Below are 17,033 nucleotides of genomic sequence, written 5' to 3' on the forward strand. Positions count from 1 at the left end.
AGCTGCGATGCACTGTGTGTTCTGACACCTTTCTATCTTAACCAGCATTAAGTTTTTCAGCAATTTCTGCTACAGTATCTTTTCTGTGGGATCAGACCAGACGGGCTAGCCTTCGCTCCCCACGAGCATCAATGCGCTTTGTTTGCCCATGACCCTGTTGTCGGTTCACCATTGTCCTTCCTTGGATCACTTTTGGTAGGTACTAACCACTGTATACCGGGAACATCCCACAAGACCTGCCGTTTTGGAGATGCTCTGACCCAGTGGTCTAGCCATCTCAATCTGGCCCTTGTCAAAGTCGCTCAGATCTTTACGCTTGCCCATTGTTCCTGCTTCCAACACATGAAATTAAAGAACTGACTGTTCACTTGCTGCCTAATACATCCCACCCCTTGACAGGTGCCATTGTAACGAGATAATCAATGTTATTCACTTCACCTGTCAGTGGTTTTAATGTTGTGGCTGATCAGTGTGTGGTCTTTTTATTTTGCCAATATTCAATTCAGACTGCAAATGGATATTCACAGCTCGGGAAAATATGTTTCCTTTCACCGTGGGGCTGTAGATTTTACAGCGGGGGAGAACCACTGCTGGAAATCGGTGCAAGGAACTGTGGTTTTGCATGTTTTAACTTGATTCAAAAGGCCTGTATGATTATGTCATACATGCATGTTGATGAATACACGCTTACACACTTCTAAAGCCAAAAAAATGCAGCATATAAAAATGAAAACTACCATCAGACAAGCAATATGCGTCTTTACTGCTTAAATTATTGGTCCATATCCAGAACATAATAACATTTTACGTATTCAATACACAAACAGCTAAAAAAGATGGAACATGTTAGTTAATGCATTCAAACTGAATGCAAAGACAAATTTTATTTGCATATCTTTTCACAAACCATAGCCTATGTACTGCAGTGGTGGAGACATGGTCTGGTTAGTCATGTTAGATCTTATATGGTGTCATAAGATCATTGATCATATTTGGCCTCATTTTTGTCATAGTGACTGCACTTCAGAAATTGAAAACAGACGTTTGTGCGATTCATTCGTAAAAATGTTTTAATAGAGCGGACGCGATAACAATAGCAGTGATCGTGAAATATCATAATTTATGTCCAACGTTGAGTTTGTCCTGATCCGCTGATCCTCATGGAAATGAAAAGGCCCAATCTCCAATAATCTTTTGGAAATGGGGTGTTTCAACTCCACAAACAGCACTTTTGGGCATTTTTATCTCAATCTGAGTGAAGCACCCATTGAAAACTATTTCTTTTCAGGGGTGCCAAAAGAACCCGAAAGTGCCACTGCTGAGTTTTTGTAAGTGTGCTATGATATTTTGTCCTTTTTTAAAATAATTTTAAATCTTGACAGCCTCAGTCCCTATTCACTTTCAAGGTACGTAGCAAGGATATTCTGGAAAATTTCTCCATATGTGTTTTACAGAAGAAAGTCATATGGGTTTGGGATGAAATGAGGGCAAGTGAATGATTCTGGGTGAACTATCCCTGTGAAATCTGATTGGCTGGGTTGGTACGGACATTCGAGTGACAGTTCTGAATCGAGCCGTCTTTTGACTCGTCTTCTGTGTCCGATTTATTTAACCTTGCAAAACAAGCAGAATATTTTAGTTATAAAGACTCACTTCCAACTATAAGTTGTGCCATTTCTATTCAAATTTCAACTTGAATGAAACTGTCAAAAGTGCAATCATGGCTGATGCGGGCCGGCTGCTGAAATCTAAAATTGAAGTTTTAATTTAAAATAATCTCTTTGGTGCCTCAACAAATCCATATTCACACTCAGAGGCCTCTATCCATGGAAACTCTGCAGGTAATGAATGCAGTCCAGGCTATGTGTGTGTGTGGTTGCAGTGAGATATTGAGCAGGAGAATAGAGGTGAGCTCGCTGTGGTACAGCACCGCCAGAGGACACCTTGAATCGGTCCATTCTAATCCTGTAGCAGTGAAGAATGAGGTGCGGGTGTGGAGTCAGCCAATTCTGGTATCTCAGATAACACGTTTCTTACACACTGCAGGAAAGACTAATAACAGAGCGGGAGATTATGGGGCTAATCGTTAGGTGCATTGAAACACCCGCAGGCCCCAAACACACATACACATACAAGAGAGGAGAGGAAATTTTGATAAGCAATAGAATCTCAGCTCTAATGAAATAATAATGTTCTCTCTCTTAATTTCTTAAGACTTTCATCTTGTCTGAACAAACCTCAAATGACCTCAGAGTTCAACAGCCTCTCAATCCGACAGCAGATGGTTGAATAGAGCTTGTGTCAGATTGACTGATTTGACGCTTTCATCAGCCGTCTAGAAAGTACACTTTAAATATTGTCAGATGATACTTCAGTGGAGTTCAGAGCCGATTCATTTATTATCACCAGACTGTCAGCAAATCTACAAACTTTTTCTTCAGTTAGATTTGGAGGGAAATCTGTGGAATGGATGTAAACATGTTAAAATGTGTGGCCTAGCAGCCACCAAAAACACTCTAACACCATCTTAGAAACCCTAGAGCCACTAAAAATACCTTAGCAACCATCAAGAACACCCTAACAGCACTGTAGAAACCACTCAAAACACCTTAACAAACATCTAGCAACCTTGAAATGCCATAGAAACCACGTAAAACACCTTAGCAACCATCAAGAACACCCTAACACCATCTTAGAAACCACTCAAAACACCTTAGCAAACACCTAGCAACCTTGAAATGCCATAGAAACCGCGTAAAACACCTTAGCAACCATCAAGAACACCCTAACACCATCTTAGAAACCACTCATAACACCTTAGCAACCATCAAGAACACCCTAACACCATCTTAGAAACCACTCAAAACACCTTAACAAACATCTAGCAACCTTGAAATGCCATAGAAACCACGTAAAACACCTTAGCAACCATCAAGAACACCCTAACACCATCTTAGAAACCACTCAAAACACCTTAGCAAACACCTAGCAACCTTGAAATGCCATAGAAACCGCGTAAAACACCTTAGCAACCATCAAGAACACCCTAACACCATCTTAGAAACCACTCAAAACACCTTAGCAAACACCTAACAACTATCAAGAATCCCCTAACAACAACACAGAAAGCACTCAAAACACCTTAGAAACCACTTAGCAACCATCAAGAAAGAACACCCTACCAACTTCCTATTAAACACCTAGCAGCTATCAAGAGCATCCTAACATCACTGTAGAAACCACTCAAAACACCGTAGCAACCATCGAGAACACCCTAAAAAAAAACACTTTAGCAAACACCTAGAAACCATCAAGAACACCCATCAGCACTGTAGAAACCACTCAAAACACCTTAGCAACCATCAAGAACACCCTAACACCATCCTGGAAACCCTTGACACCAATCCAAACACTGTAGCAACCACCTAGCAACCATCAAGAACACCCTAATAACACTGTATATATCACCCAAAACACTTTAACAACACCATATAAACCTATAAAAACACCTTAGCAACCATCAAGAACACCATAACACCTTAGAAACCACTCAAAACACCTTAGCAACCACCTACCAACCATCAAGAACACCATAACACCATAGAAACTACTCTAGACACCGTAGCAGCTACCTAGCAACTATCAAGAACACCCTAACAACACCCTAGAAACCACTCAAAACACCTTAGCAACCACCCAGCAACCATCAGGAACATCCTAACACTGTAGAAAACACTCAAAAGCAATGCACTTGCTTTTTGGACATTAGCAAGTAATTTGCCATTGCTGTGAAGCTGTCAGGTCAGTTTCAACATTGTAACTGAGTTTTGCACAGGCAATTTTGTATATTTTTTATTTTTTTTGCAATTCCATTTGGTGGTGCAGAAATTACACTTGTCATCATTAAGCTCATCTCTCTCTCTCTCTCTCTCTAGAGCATGATGAGTGTGTGTCCGGGCAGCACAGTTGCGATGAGAACGCGTTGTGTTTTAACACTGTCGGTGGGCACAGCTGCTCCTGTAAACCCGGATTCACAGGAAACGGTACCACCTGTAGAGGTGAGAGAGTGACCCATCTGCCACCCCACCACACTGCGGTGTGCCCCATCACCCTGTGAACACACTTTAAACGTCTGTTTGCCCTCTGTTTGACCTCTAGCCCTCTGTGATGGACACTGTCTCAACGGCGGCTCGTGCTCTTCTCCAAACATCTGCGTGTGCCCGCAGGGCTTCAGTGGACAAAACTGTGAGACAGGTAAGAGCCAGTTTACTTTTATATTTATATGTCTTGATCGATCAGATTGTTCCTAAACTTCTGTATGGAAGGAGTTAAGTTTCCGTATGTGGCCTGAACAAACAAATGCATTTACAATTCGTATGTGTCTTGGTCATTCATGATCAGATAGCTAATCAGTCAGTAAAAACGTGACTGTGACTGAGTATAAATGCCCCCTAAGATTCACTCCAAAACATGAGTTGGCCTCTTTATGATCTCAAATGCTTCTGAACGCCTCTCTCTGCTCCTCAACCCTGTTTAATGACACTTTTGAACAGTGTGTGTAAATTGCAGTTTTGTGGAAGAGTTCATGATTCAGGGTTGTGATTGTTTGATGGAAGATTTCTTGTGGAAGTAGTGGTGGGCGGAACGAGCAAAATGAAATATTTTATACACTGATTTTTTTAATTTTATTTAAATTAATATTTTTTTAGGTATATTACTAGTATTTAATATATAATACAATTTATATATAACATAAGTTATATATTATATATATATATAATAAAAAATCTGAAATAATAAAAAGAAATATAGGTCTGTTATTAGTATTTAATATATAATAAAATTATATGTAATATACTGTATATATAATTATATATAATAAATCTTACGTCCATCATGACTGTGTAAAGTTTTTTTTATTTATTTTTTATTTATTTTTTAAAGAGATATTTGCATAATTTTATGAAATGGCACAGAAATGCATGCAATATGTAGAAATATTTTATTTGTTCATTTAAAAATATGTTTGAAAACTTTTTTGAATTTAGTGGTTAAATTGAAGTCATTATTTTTTTTATTTTATTATTATTTAATTTTTTTAGAATAAGCTATAAATGTCTTTTAAAAGTGAATGAAACCAACATGGACACACAGATTACATTTCTATGAACTCGACACTAAATTTTAATTTGGACAACCTTATTTGTCAATGACACCATCATACTGCCCAGCTGTATATGGGAGAATATCAGAAGTTGAGTAAACATATACAGACTGACGTCTTCATTCTCTTTAATTGCTCGTTATTTTTCAGTTTTTAAAAATATGATTACGTCTCCCATCTATGGTCGTTTGTCTTCATTTAGGCCTCATGCCCTGTTTAGTGTACTAAATAAAGCATCTATTTCCCCCACAGCTGAAGGCAAATGCAAGCATTACTGTTCGCAATCTGTGCGTCTATCATTTCTGTGAAATAGAGTTGTCTTTGTTTCTTGTTCCCCCACATACACACTCCCACTCAACGTTCTCCCGCATTTCTGTTTGCCTGTTATTGACCCCTGGGTAAAATCGCCACCCTCCACAGCTATAATTTAGTGCAGGATAGAGACAGATTATGTGCGGCTGCTGAACGCATGGCAGATTTTAATGAAAACATGAAGCCATTTGAAGCTTAGCAACATGTTCTGGCTCAGTATTAGAGTCTCTTCATATGGGCAATTTTATTATTATTTAATTGTATATAATAGTATTTAATTGTATGTATATAGGATACATTAAATGCTAGCTAGCTATGAAATTAGCCTTGGCAAGTCTTAAGGATTGAGCCATTTTATAAAGTAAATAAATAAATAATCACAGAATGTTATCAAACACAATTTGATTACAAACAAATCGCTTTTCTTTGCGACAGCTGTCAGGTTTCTGGAAAGGATACGAGATGGAATGAAGCGGATGCGTTTTCAGCTGTTTTTCCACATAGATTTTAGAATCATTCTTAATTTTTCTGCATTCCCTAGTGTGCTTGAATCCCCTTGATTGAAGACAAAATTATATATAATAAAGTATTTTATAAAAGTAAAATGGTACAGGGTCATGCTACACGTAAATGTAGTCACGGCTAAAGGATGTTGTTAGGGAGTGACAGTATTCACAATATAGCAATATATCGAGATCGCCTTATTGCTTTTATATGTGTTTACTATACAGATTTTCATTCAAACAAAATGTTTTTTTTTTATCTTATTCAACCTTTCGTTGGAAGATAAAGGGTCCAATTTTAAGAGCATTAAGCACAGCTCTATGCCAAAAGTCATAATTGCAAAGTCAATGGGCATGGCCATGCAGATTTGGTATTCTCGTGCAAGCATTCGCTAAGTCTCGGCGCAAGTGGGTTTGGCGAAATTGCACGTGTAAAGTGCTAATGGGCAGGGTCAAGTGCAATTTATTTCTGAGGTTCTTCTCCGGTTATTGCACCGCCTGCATCCTATTATATAGTCCAGCCCATCACACGTGCCTCAGTGCACGTATAACTGTGCTTTGCGCGCTTACAGAAAAATTGCCCATAGTCCCTGTAAGCTAAGTTGAATAGTTGGTCTCTATGGTGAACACATATTTCAGCATGACTGGAATGCTGTATTGGTCAATCAGGAACGCAACTATCCGTTTTTATATTTTTACATATTCCAAAAGAACAGCATTTTCAAACATATCAGTAATGCTAAAAGTCACTTTATAAGGTTGATTTGTGCACATATTTTCACATGCCTTCAAATCATACACTCACGCAACTAAAGTCATGTTTGTCTGAGAAGTTAACCATGGCAACAGTAGATTGCTATAGGATACAGCTGACAATCTACAGTACAATAATTGTGCATTCACGTCATGTTGGATTTACTGTAAATAAAAGATAAAAATTTTGCAAGAACATATAGAGGTGCATTAATGTAGTGATAAACACTTTGCTGTTATCAACAACAAAGACATTTTGCCGTTATAAGTGTTGCCATTTAAACAAATAACATATGAGGACTGAGGCTGTGAACAGCTCCGAGAAGAACCTACGAGTTGCCATCTCATTCCGACATTAGCTAAGACAAAATTAGATAAGATAAAATTAGATAAGATAAAATTAGCTAAAATAAAATTAGTTAAGATAATATAAGTTAAGATAAAATTAGTTAAGATAAAATTAGATAAAATAAGATATGATAAAATTAGATAAAATAAAATTAGTTAAGATAATATAAGTTAAGATAAAATTAGCTAAAATAAAATTAGCTAAAATAAAATTAGTTAAGATAATATAAGTTAAGATAAAATTAGATAAAATTAGCTAAAATAAAATTAGCTAAAATAAAATTAGATAAGATAATATAAGTTAATATAAAATTACCTAAGAAAAAATTTGTTAAGATAAAATCACCTAAGATAAAATTTGTTAAGATAAAATTAGCTAAGATAAAATTCATTAAGATAAAATTAGCTAAGATAAAATTCATTAAGATAAAATTACCTAAGATAAAATTCATTAAGATAAAATTACCTAAGATAAAATCACCTAAGATAAAATTAGTTAAGATAAAATCACCTAAGATAAAATTCATTAAGATAAAATTACCTAAGATAAAATTCATTAAGATAAAATTACCTAAGATAAAATTCATTAAGATAAAATTAGCTAAAGATAAAATTCATTAAGATAAAATTACCTAAGTTAAAATTCGTTAAGATAATATAAGTTAAGATAAAATTACCTAAGATAAAATTCATTAAGATAAAATTCGCTAAGATAATATAAGTTAAGATAAAATTACCTAAGATAAAATTCATTAAGATAAAATGACCTAAGATAAAATTAACTAAAATAAAATTAGCTAAGATAAAATTAACTAAAATAAAATTAGCTAAGATAAAATTAGCTAAGATAAAATTAGCTAAGATAAAATTAACTAAAATAAAATTAGCTAAGATAATATAAGTTAAGATAAAATTAACTAAAATAAAATTAACTAAAATAAAATTAGCTAAGATAAAATTAGCTAAGATAAAATTAACTAAAATAAAATTAACTAAAATAAAATTAGCTAAGATAAAATTAGCTAAGATAAAATTAACTAAAATAAAATTAGCTAAGATAAAATTAGCTAAGATAAAATCAACTAAAATAAAATTAGCTAAGATAAAATTAGCTAAGATAAAATTAACTAAAATAAAATTAGCTAAGATAAAATTAGCTAAGATAAAATTAACTAAAATAAAATTAGCTAAGATAAAATTAACTAAAATAAAATTAGCTAAGATAAAATTAGTTAAGAAAAACAAATATTTCAGATATTTGACATTCAGCTAACCATGAAAGGGGCACCAAAAGACAAATTTGGTTACACAAAAACAAAGCAAAAAATGTTTGCCTCGAAAACTAGTTAAGATAAAAAAATAAAGTTGATAAAATAGTTGACATTCGCGTAACTTTGCTTGAAAAAGAGACTAAACAAACTGTGCTTCCTCTAGAATTTCCAGGAAGTTGACCCACCTGAAAGTCATTGTAGAATTCGCACACTTGCTACCACAGTTGCTGTTTTAGTTTATGCCAAGCCATATTTTAGTACACAATAGATATTCACAGATAAAAAATCTTCGCCAAGCAGTCTAAAGTGCCTTTAGACACGTAAAAAGATTAATTTGTTAAAAAAATTAATCCTGCAGCTGTTTCTCAATAATCCACACTTTGACAAATGACCAAATGTTCTACGACGTGTTTTGATGGCCGGTGATGGTTTCCATTGTGTGTCGGGATTGAAAAGGCGTTCCTGAATGTAATTTTGACAACATGACGTCTGTGCTGTTTTCTTTTTTGCTGGAAAACAGGCTGATTTGTGCACCTGCTGGGCGGCCAGAACCCACCGCAGTCAAATGAACTAATAAAGCTGGAGAAATGCAGAATAATAAGCTGTTATTTATCCTGATTTTTGGTGCAGGTTTCCAAATGAAAGTGTAAGTTTCACCTTGAGGCCTGATGGTATTTTTGTCCTGCTCAAGTTTCAATCAACCGGATTATGAATCAAATGCCAGAGGAATTTGGAGTGACAAGCATCAAATTATGTATACCTTCTAAGGCAGCATCCTAACTAAAATGGACCCTTATAAGTGACTAAGGGAACAACGTAACAATATGAAGTGCACACGACTCGACAACTGATGTCAATAGAGTTTGATGTTAACACGTTGCACAGTAAGATAATGGCACAATATAAAAAATGTTAAAAAAGTATTTTATCGATATTTGTATTGATATATTTTTTAGTACTGATTCTCATTCTAGAGAACATTCGATTGGATAAACACCTGGAAATGCCCCTAAGTGCAAGATGATGTCATTAATATTTTTGGTCTGTTTTTTTGGAACAGAACGACTGTACATTTTAAATACATAATTATCTGCTTAATGGTTATTTTACAATATCAACTTTTAGCAGTACTCTAGCATAGACAAAGGAACTAAAAGCCACAAAATACACATTTTGATAACATGGGGTTTTTAAAATGCTATCTATGTTGGCAGCTATTTTGTGTTTTTGTGTGTGTGCGTTCCAAGCATTCATTTGTATCATAGTTTCAGCTTTGAGGAAAATATTACAGCATACAAAAGCCTGTATAAACAGAAGCATTGAGAATACGCAAAGTATTATTATCATAACGCCACAGAAGACATAAGAAACGACAAAGATATGAGCATTAGTCACAGAAATGCGACACAGAGAGCACTTTATGAAACAGGTGAAGGTAAGCTACATCACAGACATGAGTAAACAACTAAAAATGAACATGATGCAAAATTGACATTAACCTGTGCAAAATACACCCAACAATAAAACAACACTTGTGCTATACAACAATTAATAAAGAGAAAACAGAGCCAAAACAAACGTTAAAGACACTTGGACAATAGAAAAGGTGCTTAGCATGACAACAGCCTGTGACAGTAAGAGCTAGGAGTGATATAGCTAATCACGCTAGCTCTGTTCCGAAACCTAGTCTGTAGTCTACGTAGGCATCTGGCTTCTAAGACAGCATCCTAACTAAAATCATACGTAGATGCATCATACAATAAGCAGTTGCGTGAAGCGCACTAGAGATTTGACACACAATTGATTCAAACAAAGTTTTATTGTTAGCATGCTGCTAAGCTAACAGTGCAGTACTCTAAAAAGCGCTGTTTATTTGGATACCTACCTTTTGGATCAGCTTTCATGTCGAGATTTTGTCTATGATGCTTTTAAGACTATAACTTGTTAAGAGATAATTTGACATGTGACACATTTTTCTAGTGTTGACTTCCTGTTGAAACAGGAAGTTTGTGTGGAACAAACCAAAGTGCTAATCCATTTTTTTTATAAATAGCCACTAGTCTTTAATTTACATCAATGTCGTTGCTATTTGCTACTTGCTAGTCGGTTACAGGTGGCAGGACATTAGGTGGTAGTGCTAGATTACGTCATCAATATTTCTGGTAGAGGTCGACCGATTTGGCGATACCGATAACTAAGGTGGTGAGAAAGGCCGATAGCCGCTTATCAGCCGATAGTTTTTAAAATTGATTTAAAGAATGTAAAAAAAAATCTTATTTTTCCCTTACTATGACGGGCACAGACATAGATTCCAAAATGAACAAAATCCTAGATGCAGTTTATTGTTCAATCAAAATCCCCAGAATAACCAGAGAAAAATAACATTTGGTGCATAACATGGGAATTTTAAGAATAAACAAGCCCAAAACACACCGGGACAATTATTTTGAAATGACGAAATGATGAAAAAACTATCGGCAACTATCGGCACCGATTAATCGGTAAAACAGATATATCGGTCTACCTCTAATTTCTGGTCCCTTTGTCTAGCATATAGATAACTGCAAAACTAACACATGTGAACAAAAAGCCACAACACACCAATTTAGATTACACAGGACTTTAATAAGCATAAAAGTACTACTGCCTTAGGAGCCATTTAGATCAAACGTGTTCTTGCGCTAAAAAAAGCTCCTCAAATCACAAGAATGAAACAATGTGTGCGTCTCTAGATGTGTATTTAAAAGCTTAAATTATTTTCTAACAACAAAGAGTTTCTTTGCAAGATGCTGAAAAAACGGTGATGTGCGGCACAACGGTCAAAGATCTCCGTCTAGCGCATGCTCACAACTGAAAAGAGCGCAGACGCAAACGTGTTTGGTGTGAATGGCCCAATAGAATTTGTGCAAGATAAGGTATCCTACGCCAAGTCCACACTCATTTTGTTTGCAAACTTCATTTTCAGTTTCCTAACGTCATGATATAATGGACAGTGTTGTAAAAGTGTTCTGTTTTCAGTAGAGGAAAACGCCGTTCCAGTTTGGATGAGAGGAGTAAACGTAGAGAAATCAATGGGTTTTCAAATGTGTGGCCTTACAATGCTGCCTATTAAAGTGCGTTATTAGTTGATGTCGTAATCCTCTTTTTCTGAGGTCGTCCTTTACAGAACTCTGTGGAGTTTAGCAAGATTGTACAATATTTATGAACCTCAAATAATATAGAATCTTACATCATTATCTTATATTATCATTCAATGCATATTACAATTGTGGCGGGGTGAGCAAGAGACAGACACAGTGGGTATGGTGTCAAGCCTCGGGGAGGCATTTATTGGAAATAATAATAAAAATAACATGTCCATAAAAGGGGTAATAAAGTGCCCAAGGGGAATCTGGCATCCTCGCGGTGAGACGGGGCTCTGTGAAGGGTGGGGTAGTGTCCATAGAATGGCCCAGGCATGAGCTGGGTCTGTCGGCTGCTCACGCTCCCCTCCAGTGTCCACGGCACGAGGGGCGGCGGCATCCTTGGCGGCCTGTCTTCCCAGGCCCAAGGCAGGTGTGAGGGGAAGGCGGCCCGGCATCTAGCCAATTGGCGGCGACGTGAGCAGTTCACCGCCGGCGACTCATTAATGCGTCCGGGGGTCCGAGGAACGGGTCCAGCAGCGCGTCCAACTCCGAACCCTCCCAGCTCTGGTACTGGCTGTGCGAGGATGCCAATGTGTGCACACATGGAGATTTGAAGCCGGCTCCCCGAGAAGAGGTGCGCACTGCATTTTAAAGACAGCGGTGATGAAGCATTATTCACATCAGGTGTGCTTCATTCACCGTCGCCAGAACGAGGCTTATTAATTATGCACCTCTTCTCGCTCTCCTGCTCAAGTCCCGTCGTGAGCCTGACTGAAGGGCGGCCCTAAGAGGCGGGGCGACGATGATGAGCCGGAGGGGCGGATCATTCCGCCACACAATCAATACAAGTTCACAAACATGAGCTTTTGTGAGATTCTTGTACAGTAGTTTTCTCAGATTACAGTGACACTTCAGTGCCTTCAGAAGCTGAGAGTGAATAAACAAGCCCAAATCTCTGAAGATTCTCATCTAGAGCAACGACAGCAACACACAAGCGCTCAAAGAGAGCCAGATGATGAGAAATAAAATATACGGTGTGTGTGTTTGTGTGCGTGTGTGTGTGATTCTGGGACAGAACTGAACATGAAAATGCTTTCACTCTATTGCTCTCATGTCATTCTCTGGATTTTATGAATCCTCTCAAGACCAGCTGACAAACCGGCAGAGAGAGACAGACAGAGAGAGGATAAAAATTATTATTTGAGTGAAACTTAAGAGAAATAATTGGAGGATAGCAAGAAATTATGCACAGAAAGAACACACGAGTGGAGCCGTTAGCATTCATGCTAAGTGTAGCGTCCCCTCGATGTCATCACATCCCCATGTGCTGTGAAGATGCATTATACATCACGTTATATACATTATTCACAATCACATGCACAATGAAAATCACACATGCAATCACTGATATAATCACACACAAGTGCGCATAGATACTGTATATAAACCAATAAATTAATGATATTGTATGAAAATAAACCCAGTAAAACTATATACAGTACATTCAGAAAGTATTCAGACCCCTTAATTTTTCACCAATCTACACTCTATACCCCATAATGACAAAGCAAGAACCAGATTTTTGATAACTTTTCAAATTTGTTAAAAAGAAAAAAATGAAACATTGAAACAATCACATTGACATAAGTGTTCAGATCCTTTGCTGTGACACTTGAAATTTAGCTCAGGTGCATCCCATTTCTCTGGATCATCTTTGAGATGTTTCTACACTTTAATTGGAGTCCACCTATGGCAAATTCAATTGATTGGACATGATTTGGAAAGGCACACACCTGTCTATACAACGTCTCACAGCTGAAAATGCATATCAGAGCAAAAACCAAGCCATGAGGTCAAAGGAACTGCCTGCAGAGCTCAGAGACAGGATTGTGTTGAGGCACAGATCTGAGGAAGGCTACAAAAAAAAAAAAAAAAAATGTGGCTGCATCAAAGGTTTCCAAGAGCACAGTGGCCTCCATAATCCTTAAATGGAAGAAGTTTGGAACAACCAGGACTCTTACTAGAGCTGGCCGCCTGGCCAAACGGAGCAATCGGGGGAGAAGGGCTTTGATAAGAGAGGTGACCAAGAACCCGATGGTCACTCTGGTTGAGCTCCAGAGATCATGTGTGGAGATGGGTGAAACTTGCAGAAGGACGACCATCACTGCAACACTCCACCGATCTGGGCTTTATGACAGAGTGTCCAGACGGAAGCCTCTCCTCAGTGCAAGACACATAAAAAAGCACCTAAAGGACTCTCAGACTGTGAGATTCAAGATTCTCTGGTCTGATGAAACAAAGAATGAACTGTTTGGCCTCAATTCCAAGTGTCATGTCTGGAGGAAACCAGGCACCACTCATCACCTGCGCAATACCATCCCAACGGTGAAGCATGGTGGTGGTAGCAGCATGCTGTGGGGGTGTTTTTCAGCAGCAGGGACTGGGGGACTGGTCAGGGTTGAAGGAAAGCTGAATGCAGCAAAATACAGAGATATCCTTAATGAAAACCTGGTCCAGAGTGCTCAGGACCTCAGACTGGGCCGAAGGTTCACCTTCCAACAGGACAATAACCCTAAGCACACAGCCAAGACAACACAAGAGTGGGTTAGGGACATCCCTGTGAATGTCCTTGAGAGGCCCAGCCAGAGCCTGGACTTAAACCCAATCGAACATCTCTGGAGAGACCTGAAAATGGCTGTCCACTGACAGTCCCCATCCAACCTAACAGAGCTTGAGAGGATCTGCAGAGAAGATTGGCAGAAAATCCCCAAATCCAGGTGTGCAAAGCTTGTCGCATCATACCATCTTCTGCCAAATGTGCTTCAACTAAGTACTGAGTTAAGGGTCTGAATACTCATGTCAATGTGATATTTCAGTTTTTTATTTTTAATAAATCTGCTAAGTTATCAAAAATCTGGTTTTTGCTTTGTCATTGTGGGGTATGGAGTGTAGATTGATGCTTTAAAATAATTTAAAGCATTTTAGAATAAGGCTGCAACATAAAATGTGGAAAAAAAAAATGAAGGGGTCTGAATACTTTCTGAATGCACTGTATATATATATCAAAATAAGTTCATTACTGTTGCAATTTTTTAATTACATGTTGCATATGAACAACCTGTCAGTAATAGTAAAAAAAAAAAAAAAACAAGTAAAAATTATTTGCACCCCGGTCAACAACCTTGGGGGCGTGTTGAAGTGGGTTTCACCCAGGGCGCCATACAAGCCAGAACCGCTAATGATCGCATGGATGTGTTAGCTCCAAAAATACCATAAGGCCAAGTATTTAAATTTTTAAGAGAGGTGTGCTGTTAATTTACTAAGAGATCAGACGATTTTCACTTGGTGGACAAAAAAAAAAAAAAATAAAATAAAATAAAAAATAAAAAAAATAAAAAAAGAAGAGAGAGAGAGAGAGAGAGAGAGAGAGAATCCCATATCTGGAGACCATAATATAATTTCTAGATATTTTGCATAAAAATAAGAAAGAAAAACTATAGTTACCATAGTATTTTTTTTTATACATGCTGAAAGAACAGCAGTGACACACAAAAATGTTTATGTAACATATATTTGAGATTTATAATAAAAGGCTTGTACAGGTCCATATTTACTCAATTTACCATGGTAACCATAGTGCCCACCAAAATCCTGTAGTTACAGTTACTACTTTTAGACCAAATAAATACAATTTAATTAAATGAACTGAAATAGTATAAGGAGGTTTTTGATGACAGTGGTAATTAAATTCCAAAATGTCTCCAAGTTTTACTTTAGTAACAGTGTGTAGATGTTTTTTGTTTTGTCAGAAACTATGGCTTCATCTGCGTTTGTTTCACCTGCGTATGATCCTGTATCAGCGACTGTGGATTTATGATTTATTTAAACACACGAACACAGAGTTAATTAGTGGCGCTTAATTAAGGCCTTTTGTTTCTCACGAGTGGCTCGTTACATGTAAATGGCTCATCTCAGAGAACACAGTTGTGTTTGTGTGTTTATGTGTGTGTGAAGACTTTGTTTGCAGCTGTTTTAAATCTAGATGGTCAGACAATTTGACTGTACTGTAAATGCTGTAATACTACAGTACAGACAGTATATCCACATGGCTTTATGTTATTATTATGTTATGGTATATTTATTTTATGTTATTTACATTAGAGGGCAATGAAGAAACATGCTGTAATGCCAAAATATAGAGTGGTTCATATTCCATACACGTCCAGACGAGGAAACTGTTTTTAAGGGGTGTTTGTTGGACGCAACGAAAGGCGATTTTAGCTATTTTTAAATATAGTAGAATTCAACTGATTAATTTGATATGAATAAACTGACTTTGTGTCCATCAAATTCCAAGTAAAAAGAAAAACAAATCAAATCGGATGAAGTAGCTTTTATTTGTAAAGTATTTAATTCACTGGATTTTCCAAAAATGGGCATAATCACATGCTTATTTAGTAAATACCCCAGCAAATCTCCAGTAAAAATAACTATATCATGATATACAATATATACTGTTACCATGAAATAAAATCACTCCTACTGTACTACAAACTGAAGAAATGTTTGAACAAAAGTGTGCTTAAAATATAAACAGTATATATACAGTATATACAATTATAAGACTAATTCTGATACATTTATTGATCATGTTGGTAGACGACAGTGATGTACGATTTTCTCAAAGAAAATAATGGCAATATAAATCAGACTGATCTTACTGAGAATTCGGCGACAGAAGGTCGAAAGTTCTTCAGATGAAATCAGTCTGTGCATACTGAAATATGAAACACTACCCCCAGTGGCCAAAGCTGGTAGTGTTGTTGAATGTATAGGCACATGTGAGCTCCAGTTTCCACAAGGTGGCGCCAAAAGCAAGTTGTACAGGATGTAATAGAGTGAAAAGGAATGCATATTTTATATAACTCTACCCTCTAACCCCAACCCTCAACCTAAACTTCACGGGATACAAATTAAGCCCTATTCAGACGGGATTAGTTTTCTAAACTATGTTTGATTTACAGTTATTATCACCTCATTCGGACGGGACTCCTTGTAGATTTTATTTTCGTACTTTTTCGTCAGATGGCAAACAATCTACATCCATATTGAAAGGTGCGCAGCAGGTAGAAGATTGGCGTGCATAAATAAGATCCTATCAGTAGGTCAAAATACACGAGGAGAAGCGTTGTGCATTCACAGACATTCACATTCGGACGGAATTCGATTTCTCAGAGGACCTTTGAGTCAGCCGAAAAACTGCAGGTAATTTGCTCAGGAATTTTAATAGAGGTTGTGTGAGAAAAACACAGACTTGTACAATTCAGAAGGGATTAAAATCACAAAGTACTGTATGTCTGTGAAACACAAATTTCCCTAACCTCCTCATGGAAAACTAGTCCCATACAAATAGGGCTTTAGAGTGAAAATGCAACCTCCGAATCGCACTCGTCATTGTTTATGTGAAAACGATTACTTCCTGGATTCCGCAGGACGACAACCCGTGTACCTGAGGCTGCTCGAGCAACACGCTATCAGTAGCACCATAGAAAAAGAT

The 17,033-nt window shown here is 37.0% G+C and overlaps 1 protein-coding gene across 1 annotated transcript in view; it reads left to right on the top strand.

The window, feature by feature from the left end:
* LOC127437108 (protein kinase C-binding protein NELL2) overlaps window positions 1-17,033 on the top strand; it is a 121,460-nt gene that overhangs the window by 79,191 nt on the left and 25,236 nt on the right. Inside the window, exons 14-15 of the mRNA XM_051691782.1 lie at window positions 3,936-4,058; window positions 4,159-4,254. Coding sequence (XP_051547742.1) covers window positions 3,936-4,058; window positions 4,159-4,254 — 219 coding nt within the window. The remainder of the gene's footprint in view (window positions 1-3,935; window positions 4,059-4,158; window positions 4,255-17,033) is intronic.

This window comes from Myxocyprinus asiaticus, chromosome 48 (assembly GCF_019703515.2).
Source record: "Myxocyprinus asiaticus isolate MX2 ecotype Aquarium Trade chromosome 48, UBuf_Myxa_2, whole genome shotgun sequence".
Lineage (NCBI taxonomy): Eukaryota > Metazoa > Chordata > Actinopteri > Cypriniformes > Catostomidae > Myxocyprinus > Myxocyprinus asiaticus.